The sequence below is a fragment of the Tiliqua scincoides genome, chromosome 1, assembly GCF_035046505.1.
Source record: "Tiliqua scincoides isolate rTilSci1 chromosome 1, rTilSci1.hap2, whole genome shotgun sequence".
NCBI classification, from domain to species: domain Eukaryota; kingdom Metazoa; phylum Chordata; class Lepidosauria; order Squamata; family Scincidae; genus Tiliqua; species Tiliqua scincoides.
The window spans coordinates 287,566,305-287,583,595 of NC_089821.1; the positions used below are offsets into that span (position 1 = coordinate 287,566,305).

General features: G+C 42.6%; 1 protein-coding gene and 2 pseudogenes across 13 annotated transcripts in view; all 3 read left to right on the forward strand.

The window, feature by feature from the left end:
* The window catches only part of NRXN3 (neurexin 3), a 1,424,661-nt gene that overhangs the window by 1,242,168 nt on the left and 165,202 nt on the right, over window positions 1–17,291 (forward strand). For 9 of the 13 annotated variants that reach the window (XM_066627886.1, XM_066627867.1, XM_066627903.1 and 6 more), the window contains one exon: window positions 14,486–14,572. The exons of the other annotated variants lie outside the window; for them this stretch is intronic. In XM_066627886.1, the coding sequence (XP_066483983.1) occupies window positions 14,486–14,572 (87 nt within the window). The remainder of the gene's footprint in view (window positions 1–14,485; window positions 14,573–17,291) is intronic. 13 annotated transcript variants of the gene reach the window in all.
* On the forward strand, window positions 5,714–5,832 carry LOC136637465 (5S ribosomal RNA; annotated as a pseudogene).
* LOC136637773 (5S ribosomal RNA) lies at window positions 12,937–13,053 on the forward strand (annotated as a pseudogene).

Genomic DNA, 17,291 nt, shown 5'->3' on the forward strand with positions numbered 1-17,291 from the left:
CTTGTGTTGTTTTTTAGATCTCAGCAGGGCACTTAAAACAGAACCTGAACTCTGAAAGAGAGCCAGAGAAAAGTAAATAACTTGATCAGAGAATTTCTTTCATCTCAATTTTTGGAGAGGTTTTCTCCAAAAGCAAAATGAGAAAATTGGGTTCTGTTTTAAACATTCCTATAGTTATCTTGTATGACCTTAAGCAAGTTGCTTTTTTAATTTTTTTAGTTTTACAAGGTCTTGTTTGAAGAGGAGTGTAAAATGTCAAAGGTTTCTCCTTTGTGTTATGGCTACTCTGCAGGGTTTTTTGTTAAAATCACCTTTGCATGGCAGCTGCTCCATGCTGTAAGCTCTTTGGGGTGCAGTGGCTCATCACACAGGTTTGCCACCATAGCATGGGTTGCCTCCATACCACTGGAAGCTTCTGCCACAAATATTTGATGGCAGCCTATCTATATTATTAGCCTGTACACTTGGAGCAATATACTGTGTGCAAATGCCCCCCCCCCAATGCAAAGGTTCTGTGTCGTGGCTACTTTGTGAGAATTCACTCATAGTTCAACTCTTTCAGATCCAACAGCTCTCAAATAACAATCTCCTCAGATCATAAGGTTTACAAAATATTGCGACATTATAACCAACATTGTACACACTAAATATTTCTCTTACACATTCTTATGTGAGATTCTGCAACATATGGGTCATCTTCATAATGATATTAGGACTAATGATCTTCAGAATTTGGCCTAGTAAGCCTCTGTCTACTCAGAAAAAGAAATCATCGTGAGCATACCCTAAATTAAGGACATAAAAAGATACTAACTCCCCCTCCCTCCCCATTTATCCCACTTACGAGTGGCATTGCTAAGGGGGTGCAGGCCACACTGGGTGACACACATGGGAGTGTGTGACACCACTACTAGCCAAAATTTTTAAAATCTTAGTATTTTTGAATAATACCATCATTTTATATATCATTTGATGCATATTTTCTTGCAGAATGCAATGAAACAAACTGCGCTGGAATATCTCTATCAAAAGTTATATCCAGAAAAGGAGCAGAGGGTGAGGCAATAGTGGATCACTATGCCCACTGCCCAGGGCATTGCCCCACCCACTGCATTGGAGGAGACCTATCATGGGGGTGCATGCTGGCCTCCTGCACTGGCTGATGCAAACCCTAGTAATGCCACTGCCTACTTCTGGGTACAAAAGTTGGTCAATTATGGCCCAATCCCATGCTGGGTTCACAATGGCAGAACTTGTGATCTGCCACTGTAAGTCCTGGGTTGGTGGTGCAGAAGCTGGTCCACTGTTTGGCGGGCTGCAGCTACCAGCCCAAGTAAGCAGCAACAGATACCATGCTGGGGTGAAGAGGGACAGTTGTTCTCCCCCTGCTAAACATAAGAGGACACCACTTTAAAAAGGTGCCTCTTTGTCCCGTTAGCAGGGGGTGAATATGGAGCTAGAGACTTCAGCATTCTGGGTTTTAAAAAAAAGTTTTAAAGGTTTGGTTCAGTTTTAATTGTCTGAAAGAAAGCTGGGGGCTAAGGTCTGTTTCATGAAGTTTTGCAATGTATTGCAAAATATTAAAAATGACAATACAAATGACTAGCAGGACAAGTTGCTCTAGTCAAGGTTTGCTGTAACTTTTGCTGGCTTTGTAGGGAATATATTGTCTATTGACTCTTGGGTAACTCATCCTTTTCCTCATTCATCACCTCTGTGAGCACTTTTGTTTATAAAGTATTTATTAAAAGATCCCTTCCTGCTTTTCTGACCTAAGTTAAGGCTGTTCAAGGCGGCTCACAAAGCCCAGAATTAAACACATATAAAAGGCAAGCTAGCCAGCAGCATAATAACAGAAGACTAAATTACAGTAAAGCAAAACAGCAGGAGCACAGAAATAATTCTCCTCTATCAGGAGAATGTTGGAAATACTTGGCTTCTTCAAACAAGATGTTACTCTGTCCCCCTTCTCTTGATGGGTCTGTTTTCCACTTTCAGATGCTTCTTTTCTTCCATTTCTTCATATTTGCCTCTTTCTCTCAGCTATTCCTAGACCCAGCTGTTGGTGGGCAGTCCAACTTAACTTCTTCACATTCACTGGAATGTGAAGGATGTGGGTCAGAAGTGAGCCAGCATGGTCTAGTCCAGGGGTGCCCAAATCCTGGCCCTGGGGCCACTTGTGGCCCTCGAGGCCTCTCACTCCGGCCCTCAGGGAGCTCCCAGTCTCCAATAATCCTCTGGCCCTCCGGAAATTTGTTGGAGCCCACACTGGCCCGACGCAACTGCTCTCAGAGTGAGGGCAACTGTTTGACCTCTCACGTGAGCTGTGGGATGAGGGCTCCCTCCACTGCTTAATGTTTCACATCTGTGATGCAGTAGCGGCAGAAAAGGAAAGGCCAGTCTTGCTTTGTGGAAGGCCTTTTGTAGGCCTTGAGCTATTGCAAGACCTTCATTCATTCATATAAGTTCATCTTTAACTTATTCATTTATGTAAACGCATGTAAATTTATTCAAATTTGAAATGTAAATTAATTCTTTTCTTCCCCGGCCCCCGACACAGTGTCAGAGAAATGATGTGGCCCTCCTGCCAAAAATTTTGGACACCCCTGGTCTAGTCGATTGGACAAACTCCTGCTGATCCATAATGCCCCTTGAGGAGTCCTGGTACAGACAACCAGCTTTCAGCATAACCCGCTTCACACGGGTATGGTGAGGGTCAAGTGGGGTAAAACAACTTTGCACACTGCCCTGAGCAAATTAGCAGGGCGGAATAAAAATGCAACCCAAAACTTACTGCAGTTTCTAATAGTTCAGATGGAGTATGTCCCTGATTCAAAGCCACCAACAGAGCCTTCCACAACAAAGCCTTCAAGCATCTTTACAAAGTTACTTCACTTAGCTCGTGTAGAATTCATGCTGGTGCACATTTTGTACCAAGGAAGTTGAGGAAAAGATTTAGCAGATTTTAAAAAGTAGGATGGTTTTCTGCAGTCATCAAGGTTTCTTTAGGCCAGAGGAAACTTAGGGACAAGTTCACCTGGATGATCATAGCACTAACTTTAGTTGACTTTCTTCTTTGAGTCCACTGCAGTCTTGCCTGCTAATTCTGTCTCCCATTCCCGGTGTCTTTTTAGTACCCTTGTTACATTTTGTTCCAAAGCCTGTGGGTTAAGCTAGCCTCCATGTGAAGTTCGAGCTCTTGACAATAAAAGCACCTCAGTGAGAGGAAGAAAAGAAGAAGACAAGACCTAAAGGAAATGGCTAGATCAGAAGGAAAGAGGAGGTCAAGGTCATTGTGGACTAGAGGAGATGACAGGCCAGGAAAGAAAGGCAGAACCAGAATAGCAAGTGCTGTAACTTTTTTTTCAAACAAGGAAAGCAATGAGAAAAAGGACAAATACCTGGGAACTGAAAGAAACTTAAATAATGAAAATAGTTTTGCTCAGCTGTTCAAGTCCCTTAATGATGTCTTTTGCGCTGGGGAAAACTGAAGCATAAGTAGGTTATCCTGAAAGGACTGGAGAAAAGTTGAGAAAGAAATGAGACAGCCTAGCAAATTCTCACAGGCCTCCTGCATCTTCTATTAGGTGCCACAGTGTATATTTAGGATGCTTCTTTATGAAGACTAATTTGAAGGCAGACCGAAACCATTTGAACGTGCATCATTTCTCACAGGGATAACAAACCAAATAGCATTGTGAGGGCAAACGTGGATATACAGCACATTGTTCGAGGATGCATTGCACACTGATGGCAGGAATCAAATGATAATCTAATACTATATACTGAAGATGGTTATGAAATGTCATATATATTTCCCAGCTCTGTGAAAGACTGGAAGCATCAACACCTAGGAGCTCTCTTCAAACCTGGGTTCCCAGTGGAGTTCTGGTATCACAATACCCGAGTCAAAATGTTATCCCAAGTTCATAGTTTCAGGGTATGAGGGATGTGGGAACTGGAGGGATGCATGAACAGGAACAGATTTCCCCCCATGTCTCCCTTCAAGAGTGAGAGCAAGAAGCTTCTCACTCTGGCTTCAGGACAGGGCTACAAACTGTTCACTCTTTTGTAACCTCTCAATGTATTAAGACATGTGCTTGCAAATGGGATTTTGCCCACATTTAGATCTTAGAGAAGGGTGACACACTGATGCTCTGCGGTGCTGCTGTCTTCTGTTCCAATCAATGGCTCTTAGATATCATGATCTTGATTAGAAAGAGTTGTGCCTCACCCCCTTCATGGAGAAGCCCTGGCTGACCCTCTGGAATGTCTGCTAAGGAGCCAAGGTGGAGTTGGGAGAGACCATGCTTTGGAAGGGGAAGTCACTGGCCACAGGACAAATGACTCTTCCTTTTAGCTTTGTCATGACTTTGCCCACTATGGCAGACAGTGGGTGTACTCATGGGTAGTGGGGTGGTTTGCATCAGCAAGATTGCATAAGAGGAGAATGGAAAAAAAAAAAAAAAAAAAAAACAACCATTCCATTCATCTGAGGAGTTAATATTGGATTCAAGTAAACTGGTATTGGGTTGCATCCAAAGCAGAATGTGGTTCTATTGCTGGAAGCAACCTCCATGACTGGAAGGATTGTTCCACTTGCACAAGGAGACCTTGCATGAGTGGAATGCTTGTGTGCTTGATTACTGGTTTGGTTATAAAGGCAGGTTACCTCTTACTCAAAATCCATCTATTCTGAAATCCAAACATTTTAGTCCAAGACTTGTTTACTGTAGTGTGAACACCAGGAGGTCTTGGGCTCGCTCCCACAAACAGTGCAAGTACAGGCTGTAAGTTCTGTTTTCTGCTCTGTGGTGTGTACCTGTACGTACAATGTTGAAAAATGTCAAGAGTCCAGCATTGGGTCAAATCATTGGCCCATCCAGCTTAATATGGTAGACTAATGATTGGCTAGAGCTCTCTAAGGTTTCAGAAAGGGATCTTTCCCATCTTGACTGGAAGATGCAGAAACTGAACCTGAGACCTTCTTGCATGCAGGGCAGGTGCTCTGCTGCTTAGCTGAAGCCCCTTCCATCCCTGTTTATTCATAAATGAATCAGCAACTACAAGGACATCATAATCTTTCAGTGCTTTCTTCTACTAAAGGACGTGTATCTCATAACAGCTCCTTTCACCTTTACAGGACTCAAGGAAGGAGTGAGAGGCAATATGTTTACTCATATGTGGTACAGTAGATTGAGGCAGTGTCCCACAGTCAGTACCTGGGCTGGTGACCACCTGGGGACCCCATCTGATTTCCTTAAGAGAAGAAAGGTTGGATATAAATGTTATAAATAATACAAAATAGAGTTAAATGAGTCTGGAAGATCTGGGCTCAACAGCCAACTCCCTGCTGGTCACTCACTATAAACATTGGCTCACACTATCATTTTCATTCTTCACTTGTTAGGTTGGAATAAAAGCCCTTGACTGGATTGTTGTGAAGGTGAACCCTATCAAGCATGCAGCAAAGCATCTTACGGTGTAGTAGTGACACACAGTAGTAGTGGCAACAGTTCAATCCAATACTCATGGGTATAGCGACAGCAGCACTACCTGGGGTGGTAAAGTTGTGCCATCACAATATTGCATGACATCACTTCCGGGTTCTTCCAAAAGAGAAGGGGGCGGCAGGGCAGCCATGCCATCTCACTGCTGCCCCATTCCTTCTCCTTTGGTAGCTTGCAAAGGAGAAGGAATGGGGCAGCCAAAAGATTGCAACACCGTTACCCTGCATGTGCCTAATCTCATCTGATCTGGGAAGCTAAGCAGGGTCAGGCCTGGTTAGTACTTGGATGGGAGACCACCTTGGAATACCGGGTGATGTAGGCTTATACCATAGTCTTTTGTGACTGAAGGTTGGCAACCAAAGAAGGAGGAGGTGGCAGCTTTGTGGCTTTGCTCAGTAGTGCTCCTCATCAAGTGGTGTCCAGGGAACCTGTCTGTCCTATCTTAAATAAGCCACTGCCCAAATTTAAACTACACAAGCATACTGGTTTTGATGCGTAGCTAACTTCATTGAACTATGAGCTGCATCACACCAAATGTCTGGTCCAACATCCTGCTTCTCACCGAACACCTGAAGGCAATAGCCTTTCCTTGCTGTTACCTCCCATTCCCCAGCAATGACTTCCGTAGCATATTGCCTCTGAACCTTGAGGTTTGAATTATCTACCTTGATCAATAGCCACGGATGGAGCTGAGCTCCATGAGTTTGTCCAATCTTCTTTGCAAACCAACTAAGCTAGTGGCCATCTTCATGTATATGCAGCCATGTTTATGTATAATGGTTCACCCACTACAGTATATTCTATTAAAAAATGTCTCTTCAGCTTCTGTGGAATGTTAGTTCTTTTTTCTTGGATGCTAAATGGCACTACCTTTCTTGTTAATTTAGGACAGATTATTTTTATTCTTACAACTTTCTTATTAGCAGCTTCAAGAAGTTGACAACATATCAGGTCGTATTAATATTCCACCTGGAAGCAAATGCTTTCTTTCTGCCCACTGTAATTTACAGCAACCTTTCAGCCGTTCTGCTTTGCTTTCAGCAGCAGTGCATCATCATTACTGGTGTCTGGACACAAATGCAACATTTGTCAGTGTCCGACTTGCTCTTTTATTTCCGTAGTTTGAGAGCCCATTTTGGTTTTGAAACTGGCCTAATGGAATAAAGTTTGCTTGGGTGGAGTTTTTGGTTTTTTGGTTTTTTTGCTTGTTTTTAAAAGAGGAAAAAAAAATGAAAGCAAACTTTTCAGTGGTATAGAAGGGGAATTCTGCTCCACCTGTGAAATGTTGGATGAGATAAAAATAATAAAGGTTGGCAATAAATTGTAACACACTCTATACTTTAAATGTGCTGTAGGCACCTTAAACATAAAAGGTAGTGATGATGACAACCATCTTTTAAAATAAGATTTTCAGGGGCAATGTTTATGCCTGTAATTTATTCTTGGTCAGGGTGGTTTGTGCAGCATGCTCACAAAATACAGACATGCCCCTGTATCCACGGGATTCCATTCTGGAACTCCCCACAGATAACTGAAACAGAGGACACCCCCAACACTCTGGAAGTGAGGGGAGCTGCCCCTCTGGAGGGGGCGCATGGAGGCGCACAGGAGATCCACGAGATACAGCCACATCATACGAGGTCCACGGATACGGCCGCGAAGTAGCAAAAGTACTTCACCAAGAAAAGGGGGATTCTCCAACTAGTTTAGGGTATGCAAGTCAAACGTATTTGTATGCAATTCTGAATTTGTATTATCCTTCTTTTGTAAGTTTATATTGATGGGAAAGGGGCTGTCGGAGGCACTGAAGCTCTGCCTCTTACCCTAGAGTGGTTAGAGCAATATACGGGTCCGTCTGGCTTGAGTTCCAGCTGGGATAGGGCCAATCAGAAAAGGTAAGTAAAGAACAACACTTATGTTTGTGTCCATCTCCAGACTATAACCTATTGAACTTTTTAGATCTATGCCAGCTGTTTTGTTGGCATAAATCTGAACTGCCGCAGAGGGCATGTTAGAACTAGAATGAGGGCTTTGGATATGGCAGCTGATCCTGCCTCTGAGATCTGCCCCCATCCTGTGCCCATCTTAGCCTGATCTCCACCCCAATCTGCCCTATTATCGAATATGCAGGGTGTCACTGGCAGTGTGAGGCTTTCCAAACCTGACACTGGCAGAAGCGCTCTGCATACCAGCAGGCAGGATGTTGCATCAGCATACCGCATAATGCACTGGCAGACTTTGTGTCCGCTGGGGTACTGGACTGATGGAATTGGGCTGTCACTCACATTGGAAGTGCAGTGGCAGGGGAAAGGAGTCGCGTGAGATTCTGGCTCCTCTTCCATGAACAGGAAAAGTGACTCTTCTGTTGTTAACCTGGGTGAGATAGAACTCATAAAATAAGCAAACTGACGTTCTAATTTGTAAAGAGGAGCTACAATACCCCTCACGTTCCTTTCTTTGACATTACAGCTCTCTTGTGAGTCCAGTACACCGATCATGCCAGCCATTGCATATTTATGGTGGCTGGGAAAGCTAATGAATGGACCAGCTCACAGCCATAATGTGCAAATAACAAAATTATTTTTCAAGTGTAACTGGAATAGCTTTGGAAATCAGACAGAAGTTACAAGATTGCATCTTGTAGGTACATAACCCTTACACTTACAATGATGCGATCACTTGCTTTCTCCAAATTTGCATAGGTAGAACTCTGCGTTTTCATCCTAAAATGAAAAATCCTCATTTGGAAAATAAGTTTCCAGAAGAAATTCACTTTGCTGGTGATACAGGCATTTTTAGAGATGGTTAATGGATCAATTTTTCCAGCTCAAGATCTGGAAGATGCTAGGATGTCTTTCATTTAAGTTGTAAACAGATTACATGGTAAATCAGCCCTAGGAAAATCAGTGGTTCTCATTTCATCATACTGTGTGTCTTACTATGATGTTAAATGGATTATTTCTTTGGGTTATAAGAGTCAAGCATACATACATGAAGGGGAAAACTTATTAATATGCCATCAGCCACAAGTAGCAAAACTAAATCAATGGATTTTTCATGCACAAAAAAAGAATGCAGACTTTGTAGTATTTCCACTTGCAGTGAAAACTCTGTTCCAGAACTTGATATTATTGTACAGATGCTCCCTATTTACATCTCTCTGCCAAGAATCAGATTTTGACTCAGAAGAGAATCAGTCACTGAATCCTTGTTTACAGAGGTGGTTGTTTCCTAGAAATGTCCTTCAGGGTGTCATCCAATCAGTGGCTTAGCTAGAGGGAGTGCAAAGCACCAAGTTTTGCAGAGTGCCTCATTGGCAGGCTAATGCCTCCATTTTGCTCCCTCCACCAGGAATGGCTCTGAAGGGGAGGGGGAGGAGCTGCTTGCACACCGCAGTGAGGCTCCCTGCGAAACTTAGTGCTTTGCACCCCCTCTAGCTATGCCACTGCATCAAATATGTGGCTATACTGATACCAGCCAAAGTGACTCTTCTGTGGTTTCTTTCTCTTAAGAAGACCAACATTTGTATGACCTGATGAACTATGGTAATTTTTTTTTTTTTTTTGGGGGGGGGGGGGTAGAAATGTTATTGTGTATTATGGTATTGCACTCAAAACTGTCACTTAAAAAATCAGTTTGGAACACTTTAATGATTGTTGCAATTGATACCGTTTTCTACTTTGTTGAATATTCCATGTGTACAGTGATATTGAAAAACATGTCTTTTAACTTCAGTCTTGTCCATGGAGTACGGTGATGAACATATTCTCATGCACATGTTCTTAAAAGCATTCTGATCAATGGTTGAGATAGATGAGAAGAACAATTAAAAAGGACCATGAAAAGATGCTAATGTTATAATTTAAACTTATCTGAATTTTCAAATGTCCTTCAGTTTTTTTTCCTAGTTTTAAAGGTGTGTGTGTATATGTTTAAGCACTGAAAGATTCTTTCTGTAAACACCAAAATAATATTATAATAAAAAAATTAAACTAAACTTACATTAAAATCAGGATCTTTAAAGATGTGGTAGAGACTAGTACTGTGTTTCCTGGTTTTAAGGAAGGCCTTGGGTTTGATTGAAGTAGGTATTTCAAATGTACTTGTTAAGATAGAGGTCTTACTTGATAATACGATATGCACTTAAATAGAAATAGGTTCTGTTAAAATTAATTGGAATTTCAGTTTTAAAAGTGTTTAAGACTGTTCTACTATTAGATTATTTTCTAGTCCTGTTGTTTTCATTGCAACTATCCTGTTCATTTCCAGGGCTTTCAAAAGTCCTCATTCAGGTGATCATTTAAAGTTTAGATTCTAAACCAATTTCAAATAAGCCACAGCAAACCGTGGGCTCAAGACACTCCTTCTTACACTTTCTTCTTCACACATACCAGGAAGCAAGTGAATGTGTCTGCTTTCACTTTTGTCTAAACTAGCCATTTTCAATCATTGTGCCGTAGCACACTGGTGCGCCGCAAATGGTCCCCAGGTGTGCCATGGGAATCTGGAGAGGGTTATTTATCAATAGGACCCTTGGGGGCTGTGAGCCCCTATTGACAGCATAGTGTGCCTTGTCAATTGTCAAAAACCTGGTGGTGTGCCTTGACCATTTTAGTGCCTTGCCAGTGTGCCGCGAGATGAAAAAGGTTGAAAATCACTGGTCTAAATCCTAGTTTCCTATTAACATTCAAACTCAAGGAATGACTGTAGTCTCAGTCCAAACCTATTGAAGGATTAAGCAGGAGGAACATGCATTCCGCTGGCGTCACCTCCATTATGGCCGTAGCAAATGTGACTAGGCCAGTGCATATGGGGTGACTGCCACCACCACAAGCATTAAGCAACCAACTCTGTATGCTGAGGGATGCTGGATGCCAGCCAGAGGAAGTGAGAGAACCAGTGCAGGAGGTTACAGGGAGGTGGGGAAGGGTGGGCAGAACAGGGCAGTGTCAGGGGTGGGGAGGAGGGAGGATAGGGCCCAGGATGGGGACAGGATCAGTGGTGGCAGTGCATGCTGAATTCTGAGCCCTTTCTTGGGCCTGATCCGCCCTCACGGATCAATATGGACTTAGGCTAGCGATTGAGCTGGTTCCGCTCTGAGGTGCCCCTTAGCAGCTGCTGGGGCTAACCTCAGGGCAAGGGAACAAATGTCCCCTTACCCTGAGGTGATCTCCAGCAGCTGAAATTCCTCCCCCCCCCCCCCGTGGGATGCAGTGGAAGCTGAGCTGGTGCCATTGCATCACCTTGCGGGCATTTTGGTAGGATTGGGCTGTTAATTAAAGCCTCTCAGAATGGTTGTTTGATGTCTTGATTAATAAACAGTCATTCCTTGAGTTTGTACATAGCAGGAAGCTGTGGTTTAGTCGAAAGTGAGAGTGGAAACTTTCACACTCTGCTCCAGCCTTTCTGCTGGCGCTCCAGCAGCTTGTGCCGTGTCCGTTGCTTTACGGATGCTTTTCAATAGCTGGTGCTGGCGGAATATGAATTCCACCAGTGCAGCAGCCCACTAGGATCGGGCTGTCTGTCAGTAGATTAATCAGCAGGGATTATTTGGTCAGTGGGAAGACTGGAAACTATTGTTTGCTGGTATATCTAGCTCATGAAATGGCAACCCTGACGATGAGCTCTTCCTCAAGGTTTCAGGCAGGAATCCTTCTCTGTCCTACCTGGAGATGCCAAAGATTGAACCTGGGGCCTTTTACATGCAAGGCTATATGACCTACTACTGAACGATGCCCCCCTCCCCCCGCCTTTAAAAGGCTCCTAGCCCCTTTCCTATAAGAACTATTCACTATTTTTATCTGGCCAAGTTATAAATGCAACTGAAGACCTCATCTCATAAATAGATGAGCGCACTTGATTTCCTTTGGCACCCTAATTCCCACAATTTCTGTATAGACATCGACACTCCCAATGCATGGGTATTTTTAGTATGCTTTATATTTCTGCCTATCTAAGCTGGTTTATTTAGGTTCAGACTCAGCAATTTGTTCCTCTTCATGCCCTTTTCTCAGTTCCAGGGCTGAACAGGCCTGAAGTCACATGCGATATACATTAAAAAAATAAAATAAAATAGGAGATTTGCTTTTGGATCCCTGCCATCCAGCCACTCATTCCAGAACAGTCCTGCTGAACGGTCAGTGGCTGCATTTTGAAGGAACATGGTTTGAGAATCAAATTCTTGTTCGTTCTTTTTTAGAGCTCAAATGATTCTGGATTGCTGGGTACATGCTTTCAGGTAAATTTATGCCATCGGCCACCCACTTTACCATGACTGCAATTGCTAACATGATTCACAGAGCAGGTTTCTGCAGTTTTACACTGCCTTTCTTGTCTTAATAGCAGAAGCTGCAGGGCAGTACCAGGTTGACATGGCCTGAGGCACAAGCACAGTGAAGAGGACAGAGATGTATCCACAGTGCTTAATTAACTATTTCCTCAAAGGGATGTACATCTGTAGCAGTCATGCATACCGGCGCATGCCACGTCATCCGATTTTCATTCTCTCAGATGCAGAAACAGCCTTATCAGGGCAAGCTGAGAATGAGACTTCTCAGTCATCTCCCCGCAGCAGATCTTTTCACAGCTAACACACTGTGATCTTGCCCTTTGCTGCAGCCCATCCTTAGAGCCATCACTTCTTAAATGTCCCAGCAGGAGGTTTTAACCTGAATTCAGACTGCAGTCTGCCTCTTGCCCAAATTTAAAGAAATAGATCCGATATACAAATGCAAACTGACTGCTAATGTTGCTTAAGCTCATGACCAAACATGAATGGTTGCCAGATAAATGTCACTCTATCAGAACAGCAAAGCTATTCGGCACAGAGACATCAGCCAGCAGGAAAGCAGAGCTCCAAGTCTGAGCTAAACCTAGGAGACCAGAGTGCAAACACAATCAACCTCACACCCCAAAGTGGCGGTCCAAATTAGCCTTAAAATGGTTGACACAGTCAGATTGTTGTGTTTGTTGTGAGGATAACAGGGAAAAGAGAAAAACAAACTAGCATTTTAAAAAGGAAAGGAAATGACTCCGAATGTCTTCAGCTGAAATGCCTTTCCCTCTGTTTAAAAATCTCTAGTGGATAACTTTCCCACCCCTCAATTTCCTTTTTACTTCCGAGTTGTCTTAGCTGTAGCTTAGTTCAACGCATAATCCACTATAGCATGCCACTATTTCAGTTTGCCACTGAAAACCTGCCCCCCCCAGCACTTCTTTAATCCTAAAAGTGCAGTTTGATACAATGGTTGCTTTTAGGTTAATTGGCTGTGCATGGGTGGGGGGGGTCAGTGGAAAGTGGCAAGAGGATAAAGGGTTAAAAACCCCTATCTCTGCACTGTAGTACCTGTCCAAAGTATGGCCTTGAGCAGCTGCTAGCAGGAAACTAGACCCTCCAACTATACAATGACACATCTAACATGACCATGACAGCAACTGTTACCCTGCACATGCCTGATCTCATCTGATCTGGGAAGCTAAGCAGGGTCAGGCCTGGTTAGTACTTGGATGGGAGATCACCTGGGAATACCTGGTGCTGTAGGCTTATACCATAGTCTTTCGAGACTGAAGGTTGCCAACCATCATGAATGGCATTGACATGTGGCCTGTACTTGTTCCTGATGACCCTAGCAATTGAGAACAAAGCCTGTTCCTTTCAGAATGGCCCCAGGTTGGACTCTGTTTCTTGATCAAGTTAGAATGCAGTGGGATCTTGGGAACTGGCTAGATCAAAATGTGTATATTGTTATGCCCGCATTCTCCAGCAACCTGTTGCCAACACTGCTCCTTCACATGCACACGTGTGACGTACACGTGTCATGTGCACATAACTAAAATTGGGGACATTAGCAAGCAAGAGGTCAAATCTAGCAGTGTGACAAGGTCTGGGATCGTTGACATCAATGAGCACTGCAACCAATCTCAAAGTGCCTCAAAATTAGGCTAACAGTAACCACAAGACAGAGCTTTTCAAAGAAGATCAAGAGTTTACTGAATCTTTTGGAGGAAGAGAGAGGGAGAGATCAAAGGGGGGGGGGGAAATCACCTATCCTAGTCTGCTGGTTTGCTTGAGTGCGAAGTCCTTGAACAGCAAGGGAGGGCTGCAAAGTTCCCAGGTTCTTCCAAAGTGAAACGCCAGGCTGTACTCCCCCACTGCCTCTGGAGTGAACAAACTCTCTCTTCTTCTATATGCTTCCAGAGCAGGGAAGTTATAGAACTTTCTACAGAGGAAACAAAGGAATATCTGCAGAACCAAGGAGTTTGGAGAGCTTCTTCCTGAGCTTCTTGGCCTTGATTTAGTTTTCCAGGAGCACACAAAAGAGCTTGATGGGCCATCCAGGAAGTTCCTGCTGAACAACAATGTGGCAGGGTGTGTTATCTCAGGTAGAAGGTCTTCTTGGCCCAGAGTCTGAAAAGGACTACCCAGTTGGGCAACTGTAATCTGATTGAACATTCAGGCAGGACTTGTTCTTGCTAGCTATCCTTTGTCAGACTTCAAGCACCCAGATTTAATTGACCACAGAGGGGCCTTTCCTTGGGAGCCAGCAAAATCTCATCCTTTTTCACTTCAGGGAGGCCTGCCCAACTCTGAAACCAAGATGGAGTCAGTTTAAACTGCACACCTGTTTGGGGGAAAGAGGGTGTTTGTAACAGTATGATTATAGTGATATAGGTTTTATTATAGTGATGACTAAGTCCTTGCTTAGTCATCTGACATTGTGCCCTACAAGGGTAATTATATAAGGGATGTGAAAGGGAAATCTTTATTCTAAGATTTTGATACCCTGATCTTCTGGAATTCCAGGAAATGAAAGGCTATTCTCTACCACAGTAAAATAAGACTAAATATACATCTACTTGTTTTTTTGTATCTTTAAATACCTTCATAAACAAGCAAAGTAACAAATCTAGGATGTTTTTTTAACTATTTCATTGACTTTTCAGATTGTTTTTAAGCTGTTTTTTAAACTTTAAAGGCAACACTGATACTACGTTCCAATTGGTAAAACAGAAAATTCCCTTCAAATATAACCGGCCCGTAGAGGAATGGCTGCAGGAAAAAGGTAAAAGTTGTTAAAACTTTCATTTTAAATCCATTTGATTCTAAACCCTCATTTTTAAAGCCTGCAAATAAATGTTTCTTAAATTAGAATTGCCTGCTGCATAAATGACTCTTTTAATTTTCATTATAATTTCTGTCAACTTCCACCTGCCATTTGTTGATAAATCATGCTATAATACATTGCTATTAAAATGAAGTTAAAGGGACGGAATTCTAGGCTTGCTGTCCAAAAGCAACACACAAAGAAACCAAAATTAAGAAGCCACTTTAAACAAACAAACAAACAAACAAAAAATGTATTGTGGCAATTTAACCACTGCATGAATTTAAAAAATATATTTAAATGATATCTTTAGAATCAAAGTTGTTTTAAAAGATGTTTGGAAGCCTATGTTGTTCAAGCCCTGTTTTCAGATTTAAAGTGTTACAGCTGTGATTCTCCTAATCATTTTAATGTCACTAATCTTCTTTCTTCCCCTCCTCTTTTAAAACCTGGGAAAAAGCAATTTTTAACATTTGTATATAAACTAAAGGAGAGGGGGAAAGTGGTGGATTTATGCTTTAAAAAAAAAAAAAACTACTCATTCACCCTGCTCCTCTTCCATATAGTGTGGAAAATTGTGCAAGTAGAAAGCTGGTTGCATGGAATCCTCCTGTGCATGAAAGAAGGAATCTCATATGGTTCTGCAGCACATACTTGCAGATACATACATTTGTGCAGTACAGATTGTGCCTGCACAAAGGGGTACCAAAGCTGCACTGGTTAACAGTGCAGCTAACCAGTCAGACTAACACTGCAGGCCTATGCGTGTCTACTCACATGTAAGCCCCATTGAATTGAATGGGACTTACTCCCATGTAAGTGTGCATATATTTTCAGGGTACACTCTTGTATACACTTGCATATGAGTAACTCCATGGAGTTGAATAGAACTTCCTTCTAAGTAGACCTTCCTAGTATTGCTCTATAACTGTCCAGATCCAAATACAAATGCAAGTATAGGGGACCCCTTTATCCCCAGATCTCATATCTGTGTTTTCATGTATCCATGGATCTGGCTCCCCTACAGAGGGTCCAGACAGCATAGACGGTCATTCGCCCATATTCATAGTTTGGACTATCCACAGGGGGTTCTGGAACAGAACCCCCCACAGATAAGGGGGCACACCTCTATACTCATGCAATATTTGCTTGTACATGGGTATGTCTGGATTTCTGTATTAGATTTTTTAGAAGTTGGTCAAATTCTAGAAATGAGAGTTCTGTTCCTTTATTGTTCCTTCGGCTTGAAGTCCCCCAACTGCACTCCTCCTGAATTCCTCCTGAGTTTCATTAAGAATTTCCAAAATGAATTTTCAGAATTGGAGCATGTGCAGTTTGTTGCAGACTGAGGTTCTTTCAGTTTGCTTGCCTCTTTCCCCCTCCTATGTTACTGATGCATTAACCAAAGACTGTAAAAAGGCAACCTTGATGTGATTGTATGCATGATTGCATCAATATTATTTTTGTGCAGTGTTTTAGTGGAGCACAAATGCACATTGGTAAAACATCACACAAGAAAAATCTTGCTGCCATTATGCAGATGATGACAGCAAAACTTACTTTTGCAGTCTTTTATCAATGTGCATGTGGGCATAGTTGGATGGGTTATTGTTGCATCTTTCAGATCCTTTATAAAGGATCTGAAAGCTGCAACAACCCACACATGCTCAATGCTCTGTATAAAATTCAGAAATAAAAGATAGAACAATGGAGAATAACTAACACATTGGTTTGGCTGGGAAGTGAGACCACAGAATTAGGAACTCCAAAATTGAAGGATAAATTTGGATTGCAAGAATTTGAGGAACATGCCTGATTGTATGTGCATTTTCACAGTAATCAGCCCCACTGATTTCTGGATGTGAAACATAGCTCTCAACAAGCAATACAATTAAGCACATGAATAAGTTCCACTGATTTAAATGCAACTATGGGAAGAGGCTGGGAATGTTCTGTCTCATAAGAACATAAAAAACATAAGAACACCCCACTGGATCAGGCCATAGGCCCATCTAGTCCAGCTTCCTGTATCTCACAGCAGCCCACCAAATGCCCCAGGAGACCTATTCATGGAGACCTATTCCAAAGTTGACTGAGCTGATGGAGAATTTATGCTGGGAGTACTCCAGATGAAGACAGATATTCTTAAATTCCACTGAAAGCCTCTGAGTTGCAGGAACTTCCTTCTCCTGTTTGTGGACAACAGTTAAGGGGCCTTCATAAAACTCCTTTGCACCTGCAGGACCCCATATGCAAGCATTTGGATCTTTTCCAATTGAATTAACAAATGCCTAATTTTATCATGGTTGCACTCAGTGAATTCGATCACTGAATCAAGAACTCCATACATCCACCAACAGGATCCCTGTTCCGTAGTCTAAGTGCAGTGTAAAACAAAACATAAAGGCTCTAAAATCTGAAGATTCAAAGAATCTGAATCAAACTTTAACTGATGTTTTATCTGAAAAGCATGCTTGCTGAGGGAAACAGGATGACTTTTGGATTCAAGCCTAGTATTATATGAGTTCTAAATTACAGGTGTGCCCCCATATCTGCAGAGGTTCTGTTCCGGAACCACCCGCAGATACGTAAATCCACAGATAGGAGGGGATGCCTACCCCACTCTCCGGAGGTAAGGGCAAATTCACATCCCTAGCCTCCAAGAGTCCTCTGAGCC